The sequence below is a fragment of the Dysidea avara genome, chromosome 2, assembly GCF_963678975.1.
Source record: "Dysidea avara chromosome 2, odDysAvar1.4, whole genome shotgun sequence".
In the NCBI taxonomy this organism is placed as follows: Eukaryota; Metazoa; Porifera; class Demospongiae; order Dictyoceratida; family Dysideidae; genus Dysidea; species Dysidea avara.
The window spans coordinates 8,965,889-8,989,796 of record NC_089273.1 but is presented as its reverse complement, the minus strand read 5'-3'; the positions used below and the strand labels follow the sequence as shown (position 1 = coordinate 8,989,796).

The 23,908-nt window shown below is 37.0% G+C and overlaps 1 protein-coding gene across 2 annotated transcripts in view; it reads right to left on the bottom strand.

The window, feature by feature from the left end:
- The window catches only part of LOC136246560 (interferon-induced very large GTPase 1-like), a 102,625-nt gene that overhangs the window by 6,545 nt on the left and 72,172 nt on the right, over positions 1 to 23,908 (bottom strand). The window contains exons 3-5 of one of the 2 annotated variants that reach the window (XM_066038056.1): positions 19,362 to 19,471; positions 8,527 to 8,824; positions 2,779 to 2,891 (exon numbers count right to left, since the gene is read on the bottom strand). In XM_066038056.1, coding sequence (XP_065894128.1) covers positions 2,779 to 2,891; positions 8,527 to 8,824; positions 19,362 to 19,471 — 521 coding nt within the window. Of the gene's footprint in view, positions 1 to 2,778; positions 2,892 to 8,526; positions 8,825 to 19,361; positions 19,472 to 23,908 lie in introns of those variants that run through there. The other variant, XM_066038057.1, reaches the window with a different exon arrangement.

The window sequence follows — 23,908 nt, the reverse complement described above, 5'->3', positions numbered from 1 at the left end:
TGCACTTGTTTGTTTTACTGCGGAATAACAGCTATTCTTGGATGTGTGGTCCATGATAGAGCATGTAGTGCTTTACAAAAAAGCTTTGCCAAAAACCACACTAACAAATCCCTGAATCCTTATAATTTCAGTACAAGTAACTAAACAATTAAAATATCTAGGTCCTGTGGAAGCTATTTTTAAAGTTACTATTTGTGAAGAAACTTTATTGCACCTTTTGTAGTTTCTTCGAGTTAAGCATGCTCTTTGAAGGCTTGTATCTCCATCACTGGAAAGTAAAATGCCAAAAGCGCTTCCACATGAACTAATAAATTTAATAGCGTAAGCAATTAATTATCGTTATCGGCCCACTCGACGTCTATAGAATCCAGATTCAAAAACGGAATTTCGTACACTAAACAACCTCATGCTGCCTTGTTTTGCTGTTCTAGCTGTTTAAATCAATTTCTGTCACATTGTGTTGTTGGTGAATGACGACAGGTTTGTTACTGACTTATTTTGTCACGTATGTGCTAGTCTGTTACTCTGGGCATGAAAAATGGTATTACTGTGAGTAGCGTATTGAACTTTATCCACGTTGTTTCTGTTGTAATGCACACTGACCATTGCACACGACTTTTGACGTAAGAAGAGACTGACTGCAGTAATTCAAAAGGCTCTAGTAATTCACTCTGCTGGAATAATCACCTTTCCCAGTGGAATAATGTTTTTTTACATACGTCTGTTTACGAGGAAGTCACCCCTGATAGGACTTGGAATTCATGTCCTTTGTACTTTTGATGGTAGTTTTAACCACGATAGATTAGTTGCTGTAGAGAAAATGCCATTTCTGATAATTTACATGGGCAAAGAAGATGGAAGGACCCTCTGTAGCAGTTGAAAGTGATGAGCATGGAGATACATAGGAGGAAATAGCTTAGGAAGCTGGGAGAATCAAAGTATAAAGTCTTATAAGACTATCTGAACAGCAGGAGAATTGATTACAAAAGCAAGGGAGTGTTTGTAAAATAAAATACACTCACTTTCAGGCACCATCGACTACAACACACTTGGTTTAAGAGGTTGGAGGCTTGTCACATGCTGTCAAGTGTTGAAGATATGTTACACTACCCAGGAGCAAGATGTACATAGTGAATAAGTATCCCATACACAGTGGACAGAGGTTGTTAGTTATTATTTAAGGACAAATAGCTTGTACAGCATTGGTTACATTGCCGTACAACAGGAAACAAGTTAGCTATGGCTCTTCTCAGTGGCACCAGGATTACTGTGCTGACCTTTGTAACATCTCTGATGAAATATTGGTGCTGTGTAATTTGTTTTAAAATGTGTTTAAAGCATTAAAATACTGAAGTGTATGCTTTATTAGAAATTGATTTAACTGTATTACAAAAACTGCGCATAAGACTTACTTGAAATTTTGCTGGAATTACAATTAGTGCTGGTAGACTATTTGTACTATTGGCAAGATTTAGTGTTGAATTGTATGGGAATGCCAAGTGAAATACCTCAAATCGGACAATAATCGATGTACACAAGTTAACAAGTGAACGATAAACGACGCTGATGGTCGATAATTGATGCCATACACTGTGTCTTTGGCTGGATGCTACTGAAGAATGCCAGTACCTGGGGAGCTGGTACGTTGTGGACACCTAGAGTATTAAATTGCCTATCGCTGGGTGTAAAAAGTTTGTGTATATCTTGTTCTAAACGAGAATCCTGTAGGATGGCATACAACCTGGCCGAAAATCGATTGCTTATGCTATACAGTATCACTATGTCCATAGAGCCAACAGTCTGTTTAATTTGGCAGCAGAAAAACATGGTAGTGACAGCTGGAGCAAGTAAACCAGGCAGATCACATTTCCAGCAAACTTGCCAGTAGTAGATCTTTGCAGTGGTTATATAACAGTACAGCAGTCTTTGATGTGAACCTGCCATGGAAAGAAACTGTCTGAGTGTGGATATACTTCATTACAAATACATAAAACACTGCTACATTTTACCATGGCATCAGTTAATAGCTAGAGCATAGATTTCAATTTGAATACAAACCACACCAAGAGAACAACTCAACAGCACAATCACTGAATGCTCTATAGAGTGTTTCATTATAGTCAAACATATAGTTGACCATTAATATTATTTATTGATTTGTGTTTTTATGCTTGCATAGAATCTAATGCTAATTTACAAGGGATCATAAGAATAGTTGTACAGTTAATGTGGGCACGAGAGATTTGTCTCATATACGTACACACAAGCATGAGAGCCGCAGGCCTTAGGGTGGGTGTATATACATCAGGTAAAGGCTTCCTCTCTGCTGAGTATTGCAATTGTAACAAAATCGTTTTTGTTTTTCGTGCTTATTCTACTCTTTTTTATCCATAACACTGTGTAATAGGCTGAACATGGCTTTAAAAAAAGGAGTAATGGCACTTTGCATTTTAGCAATAATTGGAGTGTGTTCAAATGCAAAAGTAATTGTGTGGTATGTCAGGCACCATTCTTTCTTTTGATGTGGATTCACCAGGCATAATAATGTTATAAAAAGTGAAAAATTAATAATTTTACAGTCGGATTAGAAGTGAAAGAAAAAGTAGTGAAACTAGGGAATAGGTACAAAAAGTACTGAAACAAGAGAGGTTGCTATTCCCTCGTTTCACTACTTTTTTGATTCCTAATCCAACTTTGAAATTCTTACTTTTTCCTTCGGTACGATTAAAAGCTTTGGCGTATATCAATGTAATACAATAATGTAATATATATTATTACCATTAGTTGTCTTTTGATGCCTTGAAGTATTTTTAGGCTTTCCATCTTTGGTGTAAGTTTCTTTATTGACTCTTCATCAAGTTGAATAAATACTGCTCCAGTGATATTCTGATCTATAGTGCAGTATTAACAGTGTATGTGCATACAATAGATATCCAATATACCATATACTATTAATTTTTAACATGGGCATTAAAAGATGGCACTCGTGGTTTAACTTACAATGGAAATGTGGTTTGCTCATGGCTTTGACACCTAACTAGTTCAAAGATTTGACTTGTTATACTGAACAATGTGGAGCATTTAATTATGGGCTTGAGTTTACAGGTTAGGCTAGGCTCAGTGTAGTTGCAATGAATGATTGGTAAAATAAGTGTTTTGCAATGCATGTATGTGTATTTACACCCATCATGTGTCAGCCATTGAGCAGACCGCAGAACAACACAGAAAATGCATTCCTGGTGGTTGTTCTGAAACATGTACTGCAAAGCTGTTTTTTAAAGTGTGAAAAATTGTGAAGCCATATGATTTCTTACCATTCCCTACTTATTAAGTACTACCATACATAATGATATTCTTCTGGTTCAGGATAAGTCAGTGCATATATCTTGTTACCTCAAGATATTGTGCAGTTAATTGGGTGTACATATCTCACATTAATTCATTCCAATCAGATTTCTTTGATGTTCTTTGCTATCTCTTTGTACCATTATATGGTCACACATCTTTTATTTATTCGTTTTTATTATTAGCAGTTTACAGTGACCACCACTGAAGGTCTAACATCTTGAGATCAATTGTGGGATTAAGCTTCTTAATCCTATACTCAAAGCATACTGAGGACTTCCTTTGACTGAAATGAAGCTCATTTTAATTCAGGTGAGTTTTACAGTGCTGTTTTGATGCCTGTCTTGATATTACATAATATGCACAAAGTAGATTGAGCCATTATATGTGAAGTGGTATTCATGTGCAGCTGTAATTGTATTCATGGATATAATGTATTCATGATTATTATGGTAAATACTTCAAAGCACTTACACGTGCTTCAATGTCTGTGTTTCGATGTTACGTATTGTGCACTAAATAGACTGAACCATTGGTAGTGAAGTCAAATAGTATGCATTCATGACAGCCAAATCACCAGCCAAGTAACTACAACTTGACAATGGATAAAGCTACAGGCTCTAGTTTTTCACTGTTCAACATCACTTTGTCCCCTTTTACCAACCACAGTATATACACATCATAGACTTGCCTTTGTCCTCCCGTTATTTTTGCTGACAATGCAATCAATGCACCCACTATGGAAAGTATGGGTGATAAGCATAATAGCCAACACAGCACAGGTGAGTCACATTGTGCTTTCATGAATTGACAAGATATTTCTAGTACTGTTCTTTGTTTGCAACACTGTGTAATGGGTATAGCACAGTTGATAACCAGCATAACGGACACCTCCATTGTTTAATAACATTATGTAATTGATTGTTGGGGCACAAGTTCTGACACTAATTTAATTATATGGCATTCCTGGTACCATTCTTTCTTTTAATGTAGTATGCTCCGATTCATTTGTCATAATTATGTTATGAAAGGTAAAAAAAACAAGTACAAGGAATTTAAGTTGGATTAGGGGTCAAAGGAAAAAGTAGTGAAGCAAGGGAATAGCTAAAAAAGTAGTGAAAGAAGGAAGGTTGCATATACCTGCAGATATACTAATGAACATTTAATCTCTAAGTCCGTCATGGTTATACACTGAAGTTTAGGGATTTGATGTCCACTAGTATATGTGACCGGATTTGACAAAACCAGGCTTCCACACACATCCAATTCTTCAACTTTAATTGCTAGTAACTTGACAACGCAGTATGCTATTGCCCTACAATTTTCACACAATGCTTTCATTGCTTTATGTAATAACAAGTCCAAATTTGAAACTATTAGCTCACTTTCATACTGAATTATGGTCCTTCAAAGTCGTAAATTTGGATGTGTGTGGAAGCCTGGTTTTGTCAAATCCGGTCACATATTATCTAAACCAAAACAGCCAAACTGTAAAAAAAAGAGTGTGGCCCCCAAAAAGGCCAGGGTGAAAAAGGTGAGAAATCCAAGGTGGTGGCCAAGAAATGGCTGTGATGGTACTGTAGGTTAATGGCAAAAATTTTAATTATGACAATTCAGGTGAATTTGCAGTTCCTCCTCCACTAGGATTCGGCATAAATTCACGTGAACTGTCCTAATTCAAATCTTTGCCATTAACCTACCATCACAGTCATTTCTTGGCTGCCACCTTGGATTTCACATCTTTTTCACCCTGGCCTTTTTTGGGGTCGTACTCTTTTTTTAAAGCTTGGCTGTTTTGGTTTGGATATCACTTATTAATTTATTAATGCTTTACAGCACAAGTGCTGAAGGTCTGTAGGACACCTGGTCCTACAGTCTGCTCAAAGACTTTGGGTACATAAGGCGTGTTTGAAAAGTTAGAGAAAGGAAAAAAAATCCATGACTGGAAATAGGTAGCCTCGAACCTGCAGCCATCCGATTTAAGCTCGAACGCTTACAGGAGTTTACCAGGTGGTCAGGATGTTTTCTCCTTGTCACTTCTTTTTGTATTGCAAGCCACAAAACCGACCATAAACTGGCTTTGGTGTTTCTTTTTAACTTGCTTTTTTTTATACTACAGAAATTGTGCAACAAACAAAGTAATTGTGTATAGCTTTTGTCTGATTAAACATTTGTATATTAACACTAAATGATTATCACATACTGTAGTTAATAAGGCGACTTCTTACATAACTGAACTGTAGCTGAAACTCTCATTGTTTGTAGCTGAACTCTTTTCAGGGTGATTTGTTTCTAGCTGAACTGTCTACAAGGTTACTTCTTCTAGCTGATCTCTCTACAGGGTGACTTGATTCTAGCTGATCTCTCTACAGGATGACTTGTTTCTAGCTGAACTCTCTACAGGGTGATCTGTTTGTAGCTGAAATTTCTACAAGATGATTTGTTTGCAGCTGAACTTTCTACATGATGGTTTCTTTGTAGCTGAACTCTCTACAAGAAAACTTCTTCTAGCTGATCTGTCTACAGGATGATTTGTTTACAGCTGATCTCTCTGCATGGCAGTTTCTTTGTAACTAAATGCTCTGCAAGGTGACTTTAGGTGACTTCTTCTAGCTGAACTCTCTACAGTGTGATTTGTTTGCACATGAAATCTCTACATGATGGTTTCATTGAAGCTGAACTCTCTACAAGGTAGTGTAACGTCTCATGGCTGCTGTCTCTACAGGGTGAATTGTTTGTACCTGAAATCTCTACATGGTGATCTGTTCATAGCTGAACTCTCTATAGGGTTATCTGTTTTGTAATTGAACTCGCTACATTTGTTTGCAGCTGAACTCTCTACAAGGTAACTTCTACTAGGTGCTCTCTAATCACAGTGAATTTTTTGTAGCTGAACTTTCTACATGGTGATCTGTTCGTAGCTGAACTCTCTACATGGTGATTTGTTTGCATCTGAACTCTCTACATGATGGTTTCTTTGTAACTGAACTCTTTACAAGAAAACTTCTTCTAGCTGATCTGTCTACAGGGTGATCTGTTTCTACAGTAGCTGATCTCTCTACAGGGTGATCTGTTCATAGCTGAACACTCTACAGAGTGATTTTATTGCAGCTAAACTCTCTACATGGTGGTTCTTTGTAGCTGAATTCTCTACAAAGTAACTTCTTCTAGCTGATCTCTCTACAGGGCAAATTGTTTGTCTTTACAGGATGATCTGTTCGTAGCTGAACTAAAGGGTGATTTGTGTGCAGCTGAACACTCTACATGGTGGTTTCTTTGTAGCTGAATTCTATACAAGGTGACTTCTAACTGTTCTCTCTACAAGATTACTTGTTTCTAGCTAAACTCTCTATAGGGTGATTTGTTCGAAGCTGAACTCTCTACAGAGTGATTTGTTTACAGCTGATCTCCCTACATGGTGGTTTCTTTGTACCTGAACTCTTTACAAGGTGACTTGTTCTAGCTGAAGTCTCTACAGGGTGATTTGTTAGCAGCTGAACTCTCTACATGATGGTTTCTTTGTAGCTTAACTCTCTACAAGAAAACTCCTTCTAGCTGATCTGTCTACAGGGTGACTTGTTTGTAGCTGAACTATTTGCAGGGTGATTTGTTTGTAGCTGAACTCCATTTAAGGTGATCCTTCTAGCTGATCTCTCTACATGATGACTTGGTTCCAGCTGAACTCTCTACAGGGTGATCTGTTTGTAGCTGAACTCTCTGCAATCAATGGCTACTTGAAGCTAGGATTCACTGCTAGTATTAGGCCAGATGCCATGCACTAAATAACATCAGAAACCCACATCAGAGTCCACCTATCCAATAACCTAGTCTTCATCCCAATGACACAACCACACAACTGAACTCCCTCCCAGTATTAATATTCAGGTCATGTGACTATCAAATGCAATAATAAATTTGCATGCAGCTTTAAAATTACCATGTGGGCGGGTAACAGGAAACAAGGAATCTACAATTGGTGGCCTAAAACTCAAACCTACTATGAAAAGCACTGTTGAGTGTAAACTTGTAGTAAGAAGACTAATGCATTTTACTACTTGTTTTCAGGAATGGTTTCACCATTCAAAACAGGTTAGCCCTGAACTTTGTGTCTGTTATAGCAGAAGTTATACTTATGGTGGTGGAAATTTGCCCATTATGCTCCTGATTATGCTCCATTATGCCAACATTATGCCTTATGCTTTTCATTCCCTATTATGTCAAAAATTATGCCGGCATAATCGAGGCAATCTTATAAGCTTGAGCCAATTATGCTTTGAAAATTGCCTATTATGCTTTTGAGCACTGCAGTGCTAAAAAATCCAGCCTATTATGCTCAAAATTATGCTTTCAGAATCAAGATTATGCTCAAGAGCTGACTGTTTTATTAGAGTATATCTGCATTTCCTGACTGCTGTATTAGAGTAAGTGACTGCTCTATTAGAGCATCTCGATCTTATTTCCATAAAGTGTGAATAATCAGTCAAGAAAAATGTCACTGCAAGGTTTTTGATATGAAATACAGTGATAATTTGCAATGTTTTCATGTTGTGCAGTATTTTTGGTGTACACATTGCGTATTTTAATTAAAATTCTTGAAATTGTCCTATTATGCTGGCATAATGCTTGATGCCTATTATGCTTGAAATTATGCTGGCATAGTTGGTGCAAGTCTAGCCCTTTATGTATACCAAATTTCATCTTGATCGCAGTATGTGATTGCTTTTTATGGCAGATTTTGTAAAGTGTGTGAAAAGAAGTACGTAGTAGAAGAAGGAAAAAACAAAGAAAAAATCCCAAGCTTTGGCCACTTGTATCTCGGAAATGGCTTGAGCGATTTTCTTCAAATTTGGAATGTGGACTTCCCTACCTAACCGACACTTCTGTAGCAAATTCTGTTTCAATCATATAAAGGATCATGGAGCTACAAAGGTGTGAAAATTGCATTTACTTTCTTTCTGTTAATATACTCACAGTGTAGCGCACCACCTTCTTGGGCCACACAACACAGTACCGTCTGTCTTGATTATATCTACAGGTATAGCCAACCTTCCCTGTTTCACTTCTATCCCCTTGTTTCACTACTTTTGATTTCTCAGATCCCTAATCCAAATTAAATTCCTTAATTTTTCCTTGTACTTGTAGACATTTCAAAATGTAAAATTGACATTACTTTTCTATTACCTTTAATGATGTTACACTCCTCAGACAATAGCCCTTGTGCTTGTAACCAATCACTGAATTGAGAAACATCTAGTGAATTCACATCAGTAAGTTTGAACTCTACAGTGTGCTTTGATTCAGACAATTCTGGGTAAGCATCTCTTAAAGCAAGACCATCGTCAACATCATCATTACTGTTTTCATCATTAAGAATGCTTGATTTATTGGTATTATCAGCATTCACATCATCATCATCATTCTTTGTTTCGCTTGAAGAAACCACAGATCGGGATGACAGAACTTGTATTTTACTCTGAATCTAAATATAACAAATGATTCAAGGCTTATGTACATGTTTTTATAGTCAAAATAGATAAAATAGATCACAAAAAAAGCTTGGTGGCCCTGGTATTCATAGAAGGTTTTAAATGTGCAAGATTCTCTAGAGGGATATAAAGAATAGTTTATTCAAGTGCACGTTTTGTTTAGATGTAGTTAACCAATACTTCCTGGTTGTCATGGAGAAAATTTGATGCAGGTACACATTTAAAATTTTTGCAAGCCCACATAACAAGATTGTACTATCAGTTATATGCAATGTAGACAATAATAGTACAAGGAAACAATACGAATTTCATGTTCAATTAGGGATCATTGAAATAAAAAGTATTATACTTGAAGATATATACTAGTGGACATTTAATCCCTAATTAGTCTATGTTTATTGTGTTAGGGATTACATGTCTACTAGTATATGTACAGGTGTATAGGTGACCTCCCTTGTTTCACTACTTTTATTTCTATGATCCCTTTTGGAGTGTATACCAAATCAAGGAAAGAATGATGCATTTCATCATGCGTCTGAATGTGCACCCCAACTATCAAATACTGAGACGCGAGGTGGCCATTTCACTTCATTTTCAACTCCATCCCCAGGGGCGTAGCCAGAATTGTTTTGAAGTGGGGTTCCAACAGCAATATTGCGTTACCAGAAGCAGGAGTCTAGGGGCACAGCCCCCCCGCCATTGAGAGACTTTCAATATTTTAATGAATAAAAGCTTAGCAAATTGCTATGTTTTAAGCAAAATGTATATTAATTGTAATGCATATAAATACCCCTGGGATGAAGCGACTGTAGTACTAGGTTAAGCTACCTAGTGGAAACAGACAGCATAGCTAACACAGAGACACATAATTATATAGTATTCTGTAAGTGATAGTTATCTCATTGGTATAGGAACCATAAATCCACTGATACAAATGTCATGACTTACAATCAAAACAATATAATAATACAGATTAATATGCATAGCATGAATTCATTTTGCATTACACAAATGATAAATTATTAGAGGTCTACTGTGTATCTTTAAACACTGCACACCAACGCCACAGCAGTATAAGCAGTTTTGCATTTTATACTGTTATAACGTCTGAAAACTTCATATGGATATGGATATTTACATGCATGTAACATTAAGAGTATACTTGACTGCTCTATTAGAGTATATACCTGACTGCTCTATTAGAGTATATCGATCTTCAACAATATTAATTTTGAAGAGGGCTCATGTTACCTCTGTAAATCCTTCCCTTAGAGATGGATGCAAGCTTTATCAATTGTTGTGCTGTGCCATTACACTATATTACTCACTCGCTTTGTCCTGCCACACTAAATGGTGTGTTAGGGTCCTGCTTGCAAAAGTTTAAATTTTACTGGGGGGGGTGGGGGGGGGGGTTCCTGAACCCCTTGGAGCCCCTCCTTACGCCCCTGATCCCACAGTATTAACACCACTTCTGCAATCAATCAGGTCACTATAGAAACATTTAATACTGATGATCCCGAGCTCAGTTAATTTAACACAAATAGAAGGGAAAATTTTAAGTGTGATTAGAAATCAAAGAAAATAGTGGTGAAACAAAGAGGTTGCCTATACCTGCCGATATATATATATATATATCTAATCCAAAACAGCCAAGTTGTAAAAAAAGAGTGCAGCCCTGAGAAAGGCTATGGTGAAAAAAGATGTGAAATCTAAGGTGGCGGCCAAGAAATGGCTATGATGGTAGGTTAATGGTAAAAATTTTAATAACAAAAATTCAGGTGGATTTGGTGCCGCTTGGTCAATTGGCACAAAATTCACCTGAATTGTCATTATAAAATTTTTTACCATTAACCTACCATCACAGCCATTTCTTGGCTGCCACCTTGGATTTCACATCTTTTTTCACCATAGCCTTTCTCGGGGCCGCACTCTTTTTTTTTTACAGCTTGGCTGTTTTTGATTAGATTTCACTTCTTTTTGTATTTGCATACCCCAAAGCCAGCCTATGGCTGGCTTTAGGGCTTTTTAAAGATGAAGCAGGGTGATTTCTTTGTAGCAGACCTCTCTGCAAGGTGATCCTTCTAGCTGATCTCTCTACCGGATGGCTTGTTTGCAGCTGAACTCTCTACAGGGTGATTTGCTTGTAGCTGAACTCTCTACAGGGTGATTTGTTTGTGGCTGAACTCTCTAAAAGGTAAGTTCTTCTAGCTGATTTCTCTACAGGGCAATTTGTTTGTAGCTGAATTCTCTACATGATGGCTTCTTTGTAGCTGAACTCTCTATTAGGTACCTTCTTCTAGCTGATGTGACTACAGGGTGACTTGTTTGTAGCTCAATTCCCTACAGAATAACTTGTAATGTAATATAACTCAGTAAATTATAAATGCAGCTGGATGCTTTATTAGGGTGACTGTTCTATTAGAGTATCTCGATCTCGCATTTGCTGCACGTAGTTGCCTTTCGAATCATAACTCAGTGATTTGTAATCCGATTCTTCTGTACTACTGCAAGGACTTTCTATGATAATTATGCCAGCTACATACTGATTTTCAGCTCATTGCTCTAAGCGGTTTGCCTGGTAGACACGAAAACTAATAGTTTTTTATTCATAAAAATCGATCGCGTAATTTTGACGCAGGTTGGGTTTTGTGTCATATCTCCATGGTCTTTATCCCAATTCCTTTCAAACTACAATAAGGCACTCCTACGATGGTTGCTCCATCTACATATCAATTTGCAACTGATTCCTCCAAGGGGTTTACCCTGTAGGCGTGACAGACCTTCGACCTTATTATACGCAAATAATCGGTCATACCTCCGTGAATGTTCATCGAATTCCTACCAAAGTTGGTACGGGGATCCGCCTTAATGAGCCCTTTAAGTGTGCCAAATTTCAGCCCAATCCGAGCACGCATTCGTGTTTCATGGCGAATTTTGCGAAGTGTGCGAAATGAAGAAGAAAAAACGAAGAAATTAAAACGAAAATTTGTTTGCTCGTATCTCGGAAATGGCTTGAGCGATTTTCTTCAAAATTGGTATGTAGACTCCCCTAACTGGGCGGCACGTCTCTAGCGAGTTTGGTCCAATCGGATAAGAGATCACAGAGCTACATAGGTGTGAAAATTGCGTTTTCTTACTTCCTGTTAATATACTCACGGTGTGGCGCGCCGACTTCTTGGGCCGCACGACACACTACCGTGTGTCTTGATATGCTAGTAGAGCCCTAAACTTCAGTGTACAACTTAGGGACATATAAAATGTCCACTAACATAACTGCAGGTATATGCAAATTTCCCTGCTTCATCACTTTTAGCAATGGCGGATCCAGGATTGGGCATCCCCCCCCCTTCAAGAAATTGCATACAAGATCGAGATACTCTAATAGAGCAGTCAATTACTCTAATAAAGCAGTCACAACGTTCATGAGGCAGTGCAGCTTACTTAGGCCCCTATTTGGTGATTATTAGTTTCTCATCCACCGCCCGCATCCTTCTTAAGCTACCGCATGATAAGCCATTATTTACTCTGCGCATGCTCAGAAGAACACGTGATACCAAACTGTTATAATTTTTGTTGATGAACGCTACAATGCGCTATATATCACCAGGAGAACTGTTGTTTTCCTTAGCAAATTGCTGCAGTGCCAATTGCAATCGTGCTCTATCGACTTCATCAAAGCAGGCTTTCAGCTGACTGTCGAAAAACAGTTGGCGATCACGAAAAGTAGAATCAGCTGGTGAAGGCAATGTTTGTAGTAAGAAAGAAAGACAATTTGGACAAGGTCTGTACATCAGAGTGTTAATATTATAAAATAATGGCATAATGGTAATACCCTCCCGCCCGCATCATAATAATTAGAAAGGCTGGATGAGAAACTAATAATCACCGAATAGGGGCCTTATGAAGCTATAAATAGGATTTCATTTTACATAAGGCCCCTATTTGGTGATTATTAGTTTCTCATCCACCGCCCGCATCCTTCTTAAGCTACCGCATGGTAAGCCATTATTTACTCTGCGCATGCTCAGAAGACACGTGATACCAAACTGTTATAATTTTTGTTGTTGAACGCTACAATGCGCTATATATCACCAGGAGAACTGTTGTTTTCCTTAGCAAATTGCTGCAGTGCCAGTTGCAATCGTGCTCTATCGACTTCATCAAAGCAGGCTTTCAGTTGACTGTCGAAAAACAGTTGGCGATCACGAAAAGTAGAATCAGCTGGTAAAGGAAAGTTTGTAGTAAGAAAGAAAGACAATTTGGACAAGGTCCGTACATCAGTGTGTTAATATTATAAAATAATGGCATAATGGTAATACCCTCCCGCCCGCATCATAATAATTAGAAAGGCTGGATGAGAAACTAATAATCACCGAATAGGGGCCTAACATACATGATATAATTTATTTGGTAAAGGATAACTAGCTATTATTGTTGTGACCTTTATTTTTTTTTGCTCTTCAACTTTTTTCAGCAAGGTGCCCCCCCCTCTTTCCAAATTCTGGATCCGCTCCTGTTTAGCTAGCTATTCCATTCTTTCACTACTTTTTCTTTCATCCCTAATCCAACTTAAATTCCTATTTTTCTACTTGTTTGTTTACTTTTTATAACATAATTAATTATGTAACTGAAAGAGAGATGGTTTGTTTTCAGCTATTACACAGCACTACAAATGCAGAACAGTATAATAGGAAAATCATCTCTGCAATCAATTACTTAAGTTGCTGCAGAAAATATGGGCAATAAGCATAATAGTCAACACAGCCAAAGGCAAGCCTTGTTGTGCTATTACGAATGCTTTGTCAGTGAAAAGAACAGGAGGCCAAAACGAGTCCATGACACGTACTGTGGTTGGCAATAAGGCACATCTTGAGACAAAGTAACATTAAACAGTCGAGAAATCAAGCTGGTAGCTTTATCCTTTGTCGAGTTATGCTTGGCTGGAGGCATCAGTTACTCAGTCTGCAAGAAATTAGGTAAATGGAAAATTTTATAAATTCTGTAGAAACTTTTTAGAATGGGTGTAGGGTTGGTCTGAAAACATTTATGAGCTTGGTTGTGCCTACTTAATGTTACAAATCTGTCATGAAGGGAAATTACACCAGTTTTAGGGTGATTATTTGGCTGGAAAAGCCCAGTTCTTCACGATCCCTAATATACAATATACTACCATACCACATGATACTTTATGATACAGTATTGGTTACAAACAACTAAATACATATCATACAGTACAGTAGTACAGTATAGTAGGGATTTTAAAGTTTACACTTTCCAAAAAAAAATATTATTACACTGCTTTAAAGTTTCTTAGTTTACTAGAGTGGTATATCCCCAGTATATAGAACAGTTAATGTTTTGTTATTTTAGTAGATTTTCAGTAAACTTGCATTCACTGATGTTTTACTGAGAGTTTAAAAATTAGTAAAACAATATGTTCCGTATACTTAAAGTTGCTGAAATTTTACTATCAGTATAACTACAGTAAGCAGTTTAACAAATTAGTAAACTAAGACCTTCAAGCAGTGTTAATGAGAAACTAGTCTATCAAGACATGCGATAGTGTGTTGTGTGGCTAAGTACAGCTAGTGCGGATGTGTGACAGACAAGTGTGTACTTTACAGAACCCAAGATAATGCTGTTTTACAAATTCATAGCTCAATAGTTCCTGAATGTATGAAAATTAACCAGTTTTGCAGTGGAAATTCCCTCAGGGTAGGGAACCTTCTATTCCAAATTATTTTGAGTTAAATCCACCTAACCATCACTGAAATATGTTTGCATTTTCTTCTTAATTTCTTATGTAAATTTTCTTTTTGCACACTATAGAAAAATCAAAGTAACTCATATATGTTTTAGTCAATTGACTTCAAATTTGGATGAAAGTAAGAACATAGTTCAGCACATTTACAGCCCAATTTTTGTACAGATCAAAACCAAGAACAGTGGAGTTATGTGCGGTTATGAAAATTGCAAAAAGTGATTTGTTTTCATACTTACAGCTTGACAGAAGATTGGTCTGTACATGACGTTACTGTTTTAGTGCAAATCTTTTGTGGTTTGAAAGTACTGAGAGTATTAGCTATGGAGATACAAAGCAAAACCACATGTGATAAAAATCGATCAAGATGCTCTATGTCACTGAGAATTAAAAACATAATTTTATGCACAAATAATTATGTTGGCAAAATTCTCTTAACCTGAGATCTAGTTCCACACCTACTTATATCTAAGTACCTTACCACCCTGCCACTTCTCACCTCACATAATTTCTACCTTATAATGAAAGTTCTGGTTTAGTACAATTGAATGATAACTCATAGATTTATCAGTGGAAATTCTACTTATGATGCGTTGCAGTGAAGTGCACAGATAAATGTTTGTTCTATTAGAGTACTACAGAAATGATGAAATCAAGTGTGTTGTGCAGCCAAGTACAGTAGGTGTGGGTGGGCAGGTGACATGTATACTTATTTTATGGAACCAGAAAATTCCATTTCATGTTTCCATAGCTCCGTAGTGCTTCCATGGTATAATCAACCATTTCTCTTGTGGAAGCATCCTCAGGGTAAGGAATCTCCCATTCCTAATTTGAGTTAAATCTGCCTAGCTATCATTGAGATATACGTTCCTTTAAAATTGATCTGATTTTAGTTCTTCAGACGATTTCTATAAAAAAGGGAAAAGGTTAAAAAGAGGCTGGCTTTGGAATTTACAATTGCAAAAAGAAGTGATATCTGCACAAAAACAGCCTAGCTGTTAAAAAAGGTGCAGCCTTAGAAAGTCTGGGTGAAAAAGTTAGAGGTGGCAGCCAACAAATGGCTGCAATGATGTTAATGCTAATAAATTTTAATTGTGACCCAGTCTGGGAAAACCAGCTTTATCGTCCATGTCAGCAAATTCGATTTTAAACCCAGGACACAATGCTACATGAATAAACTATCTAATTCCACAGTCAAAATCAGCTAGACTTGAGTGGTCTGGTTTTGCTGGCTGCAAACCCAGTGGTGATCCGTATGTGTAGTGTGGGGCCGTAATGGAGCTCTGGTCAGCCTTAGGCTTGAGCCAATTATGCTTTGAAGATAGCTTATTACACTTTTGACCAGTGTGCAAAAATCCAACCTATTATGCTCAAAGGTATGCTCTCAAAAGGAAGATTATGCTCGAGAGCTGACTGTTTTATTAGAGTATATCTACATTTCCTCACTGCTGTATTAGAGTAAATGACTGCTCTATTAGAGTATCTCGATCTTATTTCCATAAAGTGTGAATAGTCAGTCAAGAAATAGTAAAAATAATAATACTGCAAGGTTTTCTGATATGAAATGCAGTAGCCAGTTTAAATTGTTCAAGCAACATTCAAAATTGTTATGCAGATCTAATTATTTTATGAACAGAGTGATTAATGAGTGGAACAGTTTACCTACCTCTGTTGTAGAAAGTTCTTCAATTAACACTTTTAAATCGCTGTTAGATAATTATTTTTTAGATGTTAGATTTACTTTTGTATAATGCATTGACCGGGTATACAGACTACAGGCTTTGCCTTTACCCGTATTTAATCATAATCATAATCAATCAGTTATGTGCAGTGTGTAACGTATGTTCATGTTGTGCAGTATTTTGGCGAGCGCATTGCACGTTTTAATTAAAATCCTTAAAATCATCCTATTATGTTAGCATAACACTTAATTCTTTTGTTAGCCTATTATGCTCAAAATTATGCTGGCATAATTGGCGCAAGCCTAGTCAGCCTGAAGATGACAGTATTTGGCTGTACAGCTCAGTGGTATTGAATAAGTACCTCTGCTGTGAATTTCCTTTCATTTAAGCCAAATATGAGACCTGAATAGCACAATACTTGGCCTTCCAGCCCCCACCTCCCACGTTTTTGCAGCTCGCCTGATACAGTCAACCTCGGTATATAAACTATCTAAAATGGCAGGAAACTTAGTTGTGGCTACTTGCACAGTGGATGCTCTGGAAGGTAAGGAATTGGTGTAAAACGTGTGAAATTTTGGTACACATAGCTTCAACCATTGGAGAGCTACAACACACTAAACACTTAAAACCGACATTTCTCGATACTTTTAAATAGGTGATAAGACCAGAATGGGTCACAATGTCTGTGTGCATTGTTAGTATTAACACCATTGCAGCCATTTGTTGCCCACCACCTTTGATTTCACAACTTTTTTCATCTGGAACATTTGTACAGATACTGCTTACTAGCATGCAAAGTAATTGTTTTGCTTAATTTTTATGTTCTGCCCATTACACATAGGGATGCGGCGATTATGTCAGCATAATTTTGGGCATAATAGGTATGTGTGGGAATCAGGAATTATGCTAGCATTTTGAGATGATTATAAAACTTTAACAGTAGGAAAATCTGCAGATTGCACAATTCTGTTTCAAAAGATTGAGATACTCTAATAGAGCAGTCAGAAACTGTAATAGAACAGTCACTGAATATTATTTACTCTAATAAAACAGTCACATTGAAATGAAATACTCTAATAAAGCAACCAGCTAAATAATTCAATACTATTTGAAATTTAGACATCAATGGAAATGGTCATATACAGCATAAACTGGCATTATTAGCCAATTATGGTGGCATAATTTTGGGAATAATGGGCAATTCTCAAAAGCATAATAGGTGATTTTTTGACCACTGCTTAAAAGTATAATGCTCAATATTTGGAGCATAGTAGTCTTATGCCTAATTACACAGTATAAAGCTTATCTGGTATTAATCCCCACACTTCAACTATTGGAGACATGGTGTGAAGTTTGCAGATATTTAGCTACCTTTTTTCTTATGTGATAGGCCGCATGCACGCAAGAATCATGTTTGCACTGTCATTAAAAATAATGGGACACAAAAGAGGAGAAACGCAAGGTCACAATAAACTATATGCATTTTAGCTGTCATGCATGGTTTGCAAAAGAAACATCGTCAGTAAAAGCATTGTCAAATAGTGAATAAGTTGGGAAGGTAAAAGCAGTGGACTGGACCACTAGACTGGATTACTGCATTGTGGTTATTTGTTATATGCTTTTCTTTGTCGGGCCATTGGGTTGTGTATGTTAGTTGTTGTATTTATGAAAACTTGTATATATTGCTCAGAAATACTTACTTGGTATAATATTATTCTCCACCAAATCACACTATTGCAGAGCAAACACATAATACCATGGCCTGTTTCAAAATTAAATGTGTATAATATTTGATTCCCAAATACAAGTAGTATTGAAGAGAGATATTCTAGATCAACTGAATCTGCAAACAAAGATCAAACTTTTTCAGGAGCTTGAGATTATTATTTTTATATTATATATAATAGTGAGTAAAGCATTACAAAATTAGGTAGCATTAAATGTTTAATATATCACCCTACATCACCGTTATATTGCATAATATTCCAAAACAAACCAAAAAAGTATAAAATCTTTTATTTTCGATTTGAGCTGGGTGGAGCTCCTGGTGAGCTGCTAGTATACTGCATCATATGAAATCACAGAAACACCAGCTGCTACTACTACCAAACTTTTTGACCATCATTTATCATCATTCTAAACAAAATTAGGTGACTAGTGTGGCATGAGAGGTACTGGAAAGGACTTTAGCACCATTGAGAGAATCCCATGGAATGATGTACGGAAATTTTGACGCTCTTCACCCAGATGGTGAGAAGTCTCGGATCCTTTCTGGAATAACAGTATAGACAGACTAATCATCCAACTTTGCCACTTCACTATGAGGAAGTGTTGGCTTTTCTTATCTTGGCTGATAGGCCAGCTTGGATTCCAAAATTCGTGTTTCATTTTCTGATTTTTGAAAGAAAGCAACCCTGTGCCGGGAACCCTTTGAATTGTTTGCTTATTACTATACGTATTTTTTAATTACAAAAAGTCTAGATATAATATCTAGCTAAGTAGCAAGTTTTATCCTGTGAGTGTCCTTTGTATGGAGCACAAAATTTTATTATATATTTTGCATCTCACGAAAATATTGAAATCGATATGTCTGTGAAGACAACAATCATGCCTCCAGTTTCTACAATGAACATCCTTCAATGATAGGGGATCAATTTGTAAAGGTTGATTTTTTGGATAGCAGACTCTATATACATGTACAATATTATTCCAATACTACACTGTTAAAATGAAGTGCTATGATAGCACATAAAAATGCTATGGTAGCACCTAAAAGTGCTAAAATTTGACTGCTCCAGTCAAAAAATAGCACCTCTATGTGCTACCATAGCACTTCATTCTTAACAGTGTATATGTGACCGAATTTGACAAAACTATTCTTCCACACATCCACTTCTATAACTTTGAAGCACCATAACTCACTGTAGAAGTATGCCACTAGTTTCAAATTTTAACCTGGTATTTTACCATGCTATGTGAAAATTGCAGGTTAAATAGCTTGTTGACTAGTCAAGTTACAGTTGGTTAAAGTCAGAGAATTGGATGGGGGTGGAAGCCTTGTTTTGTCAAATTCGGTCACATATTTACCTCTTGTTGAAGTATCTTCATGTCCAGAAATGTTCCGATTTCATTAGGTACCAATTTCGTAAATCTTTCTTTGGTTAAGTGCAAGAAGGATTCACCATCAATTGAAAAATCTACAATAAGTATACAACATGCCTGATCATCTGAATACTTTTATCAGTAACAATATAAATTAACTCATTTTCATGATCATAGCAGTGACATCAATCAAGACACATAGGCTTGAGTGCATTATGCTTTTTAAATTACCTATTATTCTTTCTAGCAATTCTTTTTCATTGGCCTATTATTCCCAAAATTATTCCCAAATATTCATGGAGCAATTCCTGGATTTTAAAAGTCAAATGGATATTCTTCTGTTGCTGAAAATATAACCACTTGCAAGCATAAAAACTATACCAAAAGATCGAGATACTCTAATAGAGCAGTCACAATCTGACTGTTCTATTAGAGTAAGCGACTGCTCTATTAGAGTATCTTGATCTTTTTGCTCGATTGTGTGCTAGCAATGATTGAGGATGTTCCTCTACGAATTTTTCTGTGATATAAGAAAAATGTGTGAATTCAAATTAATTATTCTGGAAGATCACCCTTTTATTAAGTAAATTAAATAATTAACATTCCATGCATTCATTGGTATGACAAATATTGTGCTATTTTTCAGGGCCAGTTTAGTGTAAACCCCACCTCAATTGGTGGTTCCTATCAAAAGATATAAGCAAAAGAAGTTGACAGTGTGATGATTTTTATGTACAGTATTTTCAATGCTTTTGGCATATATCACATGGCACCAAACACAATATTCAAAGTTTCATAAATCTAGATAGGAAACTAATAACAACATGACATTTTCACCACATAACTATTTTCCATATGAGCTAGGTAAAACCTCTCAAGAGTGACCACTTCTTTGTAGACTGACCACTCAGAATATTACATAAATAAAGCAAGTGATTCACAAATAAAACTGTGTGTATTGTGCAATACTATGTACACACAGGTACCTAATGCATTTTCAAGGATAACTAACTAGAAAAATCAGTAATATTATGTAACATGGTAAGTAATGGCATCACAAGTCACAGTTAACAGATACTTCAGAAACATGACAGTCAGATAACAAAATCTCAGAGCAATATTATTAATAAAATAGATTTGTTTGGACACTTTTCAGCTTTATTTGTCACATTGTAAGCACTAAGGATAATAATTATCTAATCAAAAACAGCCAAGCTGTAAAATAGGAGTGCGGCCCTTGAAAAGACTATGGTGAAAAAAGATGTGAAATCTAAGGTGGCGGCCAAGAAATGGCTGTGATGGTAGGTTAATGGTAAAAATTTTAATAACAACAATTCAGGTGAATTTGGTGCCGCTTGGTCAATTGGCACAAAATTCACCTGAATTGTCGTTATTAAAATTTTTACCATTAACCTACCATCACAGCCATTTTTTGGCGGCCACCTTAGATTTCACATCTTTTTTCACCATAGCCTTTTCAAGGGCCGCACTCCTTTTTTTACAGCTTGGCTGTTTTTGATTAGATTTCACTTCTTTTTATATTTGTATACCCCAAAGCCGGCCTATGGCCAGCTTTGGGGCTTTTTAACCTATATATTATTCTTTACCACAGGAAAAAGAAAAAGATGAAGCAGGTTTTATGAACACTCTGATTTTATCAGTAAATGTAAAATTATATATATAATTCATATATCAAGAGTTCATAATATAAAAAGAGAGCATATATTTATTACATGTCAATTAATCCCCACAGGATAATTTGCAGCTGATCTCTCTACTGGGTGACTTGAAATGTAGCTGAAATCTCTACAGGGCGATCTGCTTGTACGTAGATGAACTCTTTACAGAATTCTCTCTACAGGGTGACTTGACTCTAGCTGAACTCTCTGCAGGGTTATCTGTTTGTAGTTGAATTCTCTACAGGGTGATTTGTTTGCAGCTGAACTCTCTACATGGTGGTTGCTTTGTAGCTGAACTCTCTAAAAGGTGACTTCTTCTAGCTGAACTCTCTACAGGGTGATCTTTTCATAGCTGAACTCTCTACAGGATGATTTGTTTGCAGCTGAACTCTCTACATGATGATTTCTTTGTAGCTGAACTCTCTACAGAGTGATTTGTTTGTAGCTGAACTCCCTACAAGGTAACTTCTTCTAGCTGATCTATCTACAGGGCGATCTGTTTGTAGCTGAGCTCTCTACAGGGTGTTTGTTTGCAGCTGAATTCTCTACATGGTGGTTTCTTTATAGCTGAACTCTCTACAAGGTGACTTCTTCTAGCTGATCTCTCTACAGGGTGATTTGTTTGTTACTGAGCTCTCTACAGGTGATTTGTTTGTAGCTGAACTCTCTACAAGGTGATACTTCTAGGTGATCTCTCTACAGGATGACTTGTTTCTAACTGAACTCTCAACAGGGTGATCTGTTCATAGCTGAACTTTCTACAGGGTGATTTGTTTGCTGCTAAACTTTCTACATGGTGGTTTCTTTGTAGCTGAACTCTCTACAAGGTAACTTATACTACCTGATCTCTCTACAGTGTGACTTGTTTCCAGCTGATCTGTGATTTGTTTGTATCTGAACTCTGTACAGGCTGATTTGTTGGCAGCTGAACTCTCTACATGGCGGTTTCTTTGTAGCTGAACTCTCTACATGGTGACTTCTTCTAGATGATCTCTCTACAGGGTGACTTGTTTCTAGCTGAACTCTCTACAGGTGATTTGTTTGCAGCTGAACTCTCTACATGGTGGTTTCTTTGTAGCTGAACTCTCTACAAGGTAACTTCTTCTAGCTGATCTTTCTACAGGGTGATTTGTTTGTAGCTGAATTCTCTACAGGGTGATTTATTTGCAGCTGAACTCTCTACAACCTGACTTCTTCTAGCTGAACTCTCTACAGAGTGATTGATTTTTTTGCAGCTGAACTCTCTACATGGTGGTTGCTTTGTAGCTGAACTCTCTAAAAGGTGACTTCTTCTAGCTGAACTCTCTACAGGGTGATCTTTTCATAGCTGAACTCTCTACAAGATGATTTGTTTGCAGCTGAACTCTCTACATGATGATTTCTTTGTAGCTGAACTCTCTACAGGGTGATTTGTTTGTAGCTGAACTCCCTACAAGGTAACTTCTTCTAGTTGATCTATCTACAGGGCGATTTGTTTGTAGCTGAGTTCTCTACAGGGTGTTTGTTTGCAGATGAACTCTCTACGTGGTAGTTTCTTTATAGCTGAACTCTCTACAATGTGACTTCTTCTAGCTGAACTCTCTACAGGGTGACTTGTTTCTAGCTGATCTCTCTACAGGGTGACTTGTTTCTAGCTGAACTCTCTACAGGTGATTTGTTTGCAGCTGAACTCTCTACATGGTAGTTTCTTTGTAGCTGAACTCTCTACAATGTGACTTCTTCTAGCTGAACTCTCTACAGGATGACTTGTTTCTAGCTGATCTCTCCACAGGGTGACTTGTTTCTAGCTGAACTCTCTACAGGGGATTTGTTTGCAGCTGAACTCTCTACATGGTGGTTTCTTTATAGCTGAACTCTCTACAAGGTGACTCCTTCTAGCTGATCTCTCTGCAGGGTGATTTGTTTGTAGCTGAACTCTCTACAGGTGATTTGTTTGTAGCTGAATTCTCTACAGGGTGACTTGTTTCTAGCTGATCTCTGTACAGGGTGACTTGTTCCTAGCTGAACTCTCTACAGGTTATTTGTTTGCAGCTGAACTCTCTTACATGGTGGTTTCTTTGTAGCTGAACTCTCTACAAGGTGACTTCTTCTAGCTGATCTCTCTACAAGATGACTTGTTTCTAACTGAACTCTCTACAGTGTGATCTGTTCATAGCGGAACTTTCTACTGGGTGATTTGTTTGCAGCTGAACTCTTTGCATGATTGTTTCTTTGTAACTGAACTCTCTATAAGGTAACTTCTTCTAGCTGATCTCTCTACAGGGCAATTTGTTTGAGCTGAACTCTCTACATGATGGTTTCTGTGTAGCTGAACTCTCTATTAGGTACCTTCTTCTGGCTGATCTGACTACAGGGTGACTTGTTTGTAGCTGAATTTTCTACAGAGTGATTTATTTGAGCTGACCTCTCTACATGATGGCTTCTTTGTAGCTGAACTCTCTATAAGGTAACTTCTTCTAGCTGATCTCTCTACAGGGCAATTTGTTTGAGCTGAACTCTCTACATGATGGCTTCTTTGTAGCTGAACTCTCTATTAGGTACCTTCTTCTGGCTGATCTGACTACAGGGTGACTTGTATGTAGCTGAATTCCTACAGAATAACTTGCAATGTAATATAATTGAATAAATTATAAATGCAGCTGAATACTTTATTAGGGTGACTGTTCTATTAGAGTATTTCGATCTCGCATTTGCTACACGTAGTTGCGTTTCGAATCATAACTCAGTGGTTTGTAATCCGATTCTTCTGTACTACTGCAAGGACTTTCTATGATGATTATTCCAGCTACATACTGATTTTCAGCTCATTGCTCTAAGCGGTTTGCCTGATAGACACGAAAACTAATAGTATTT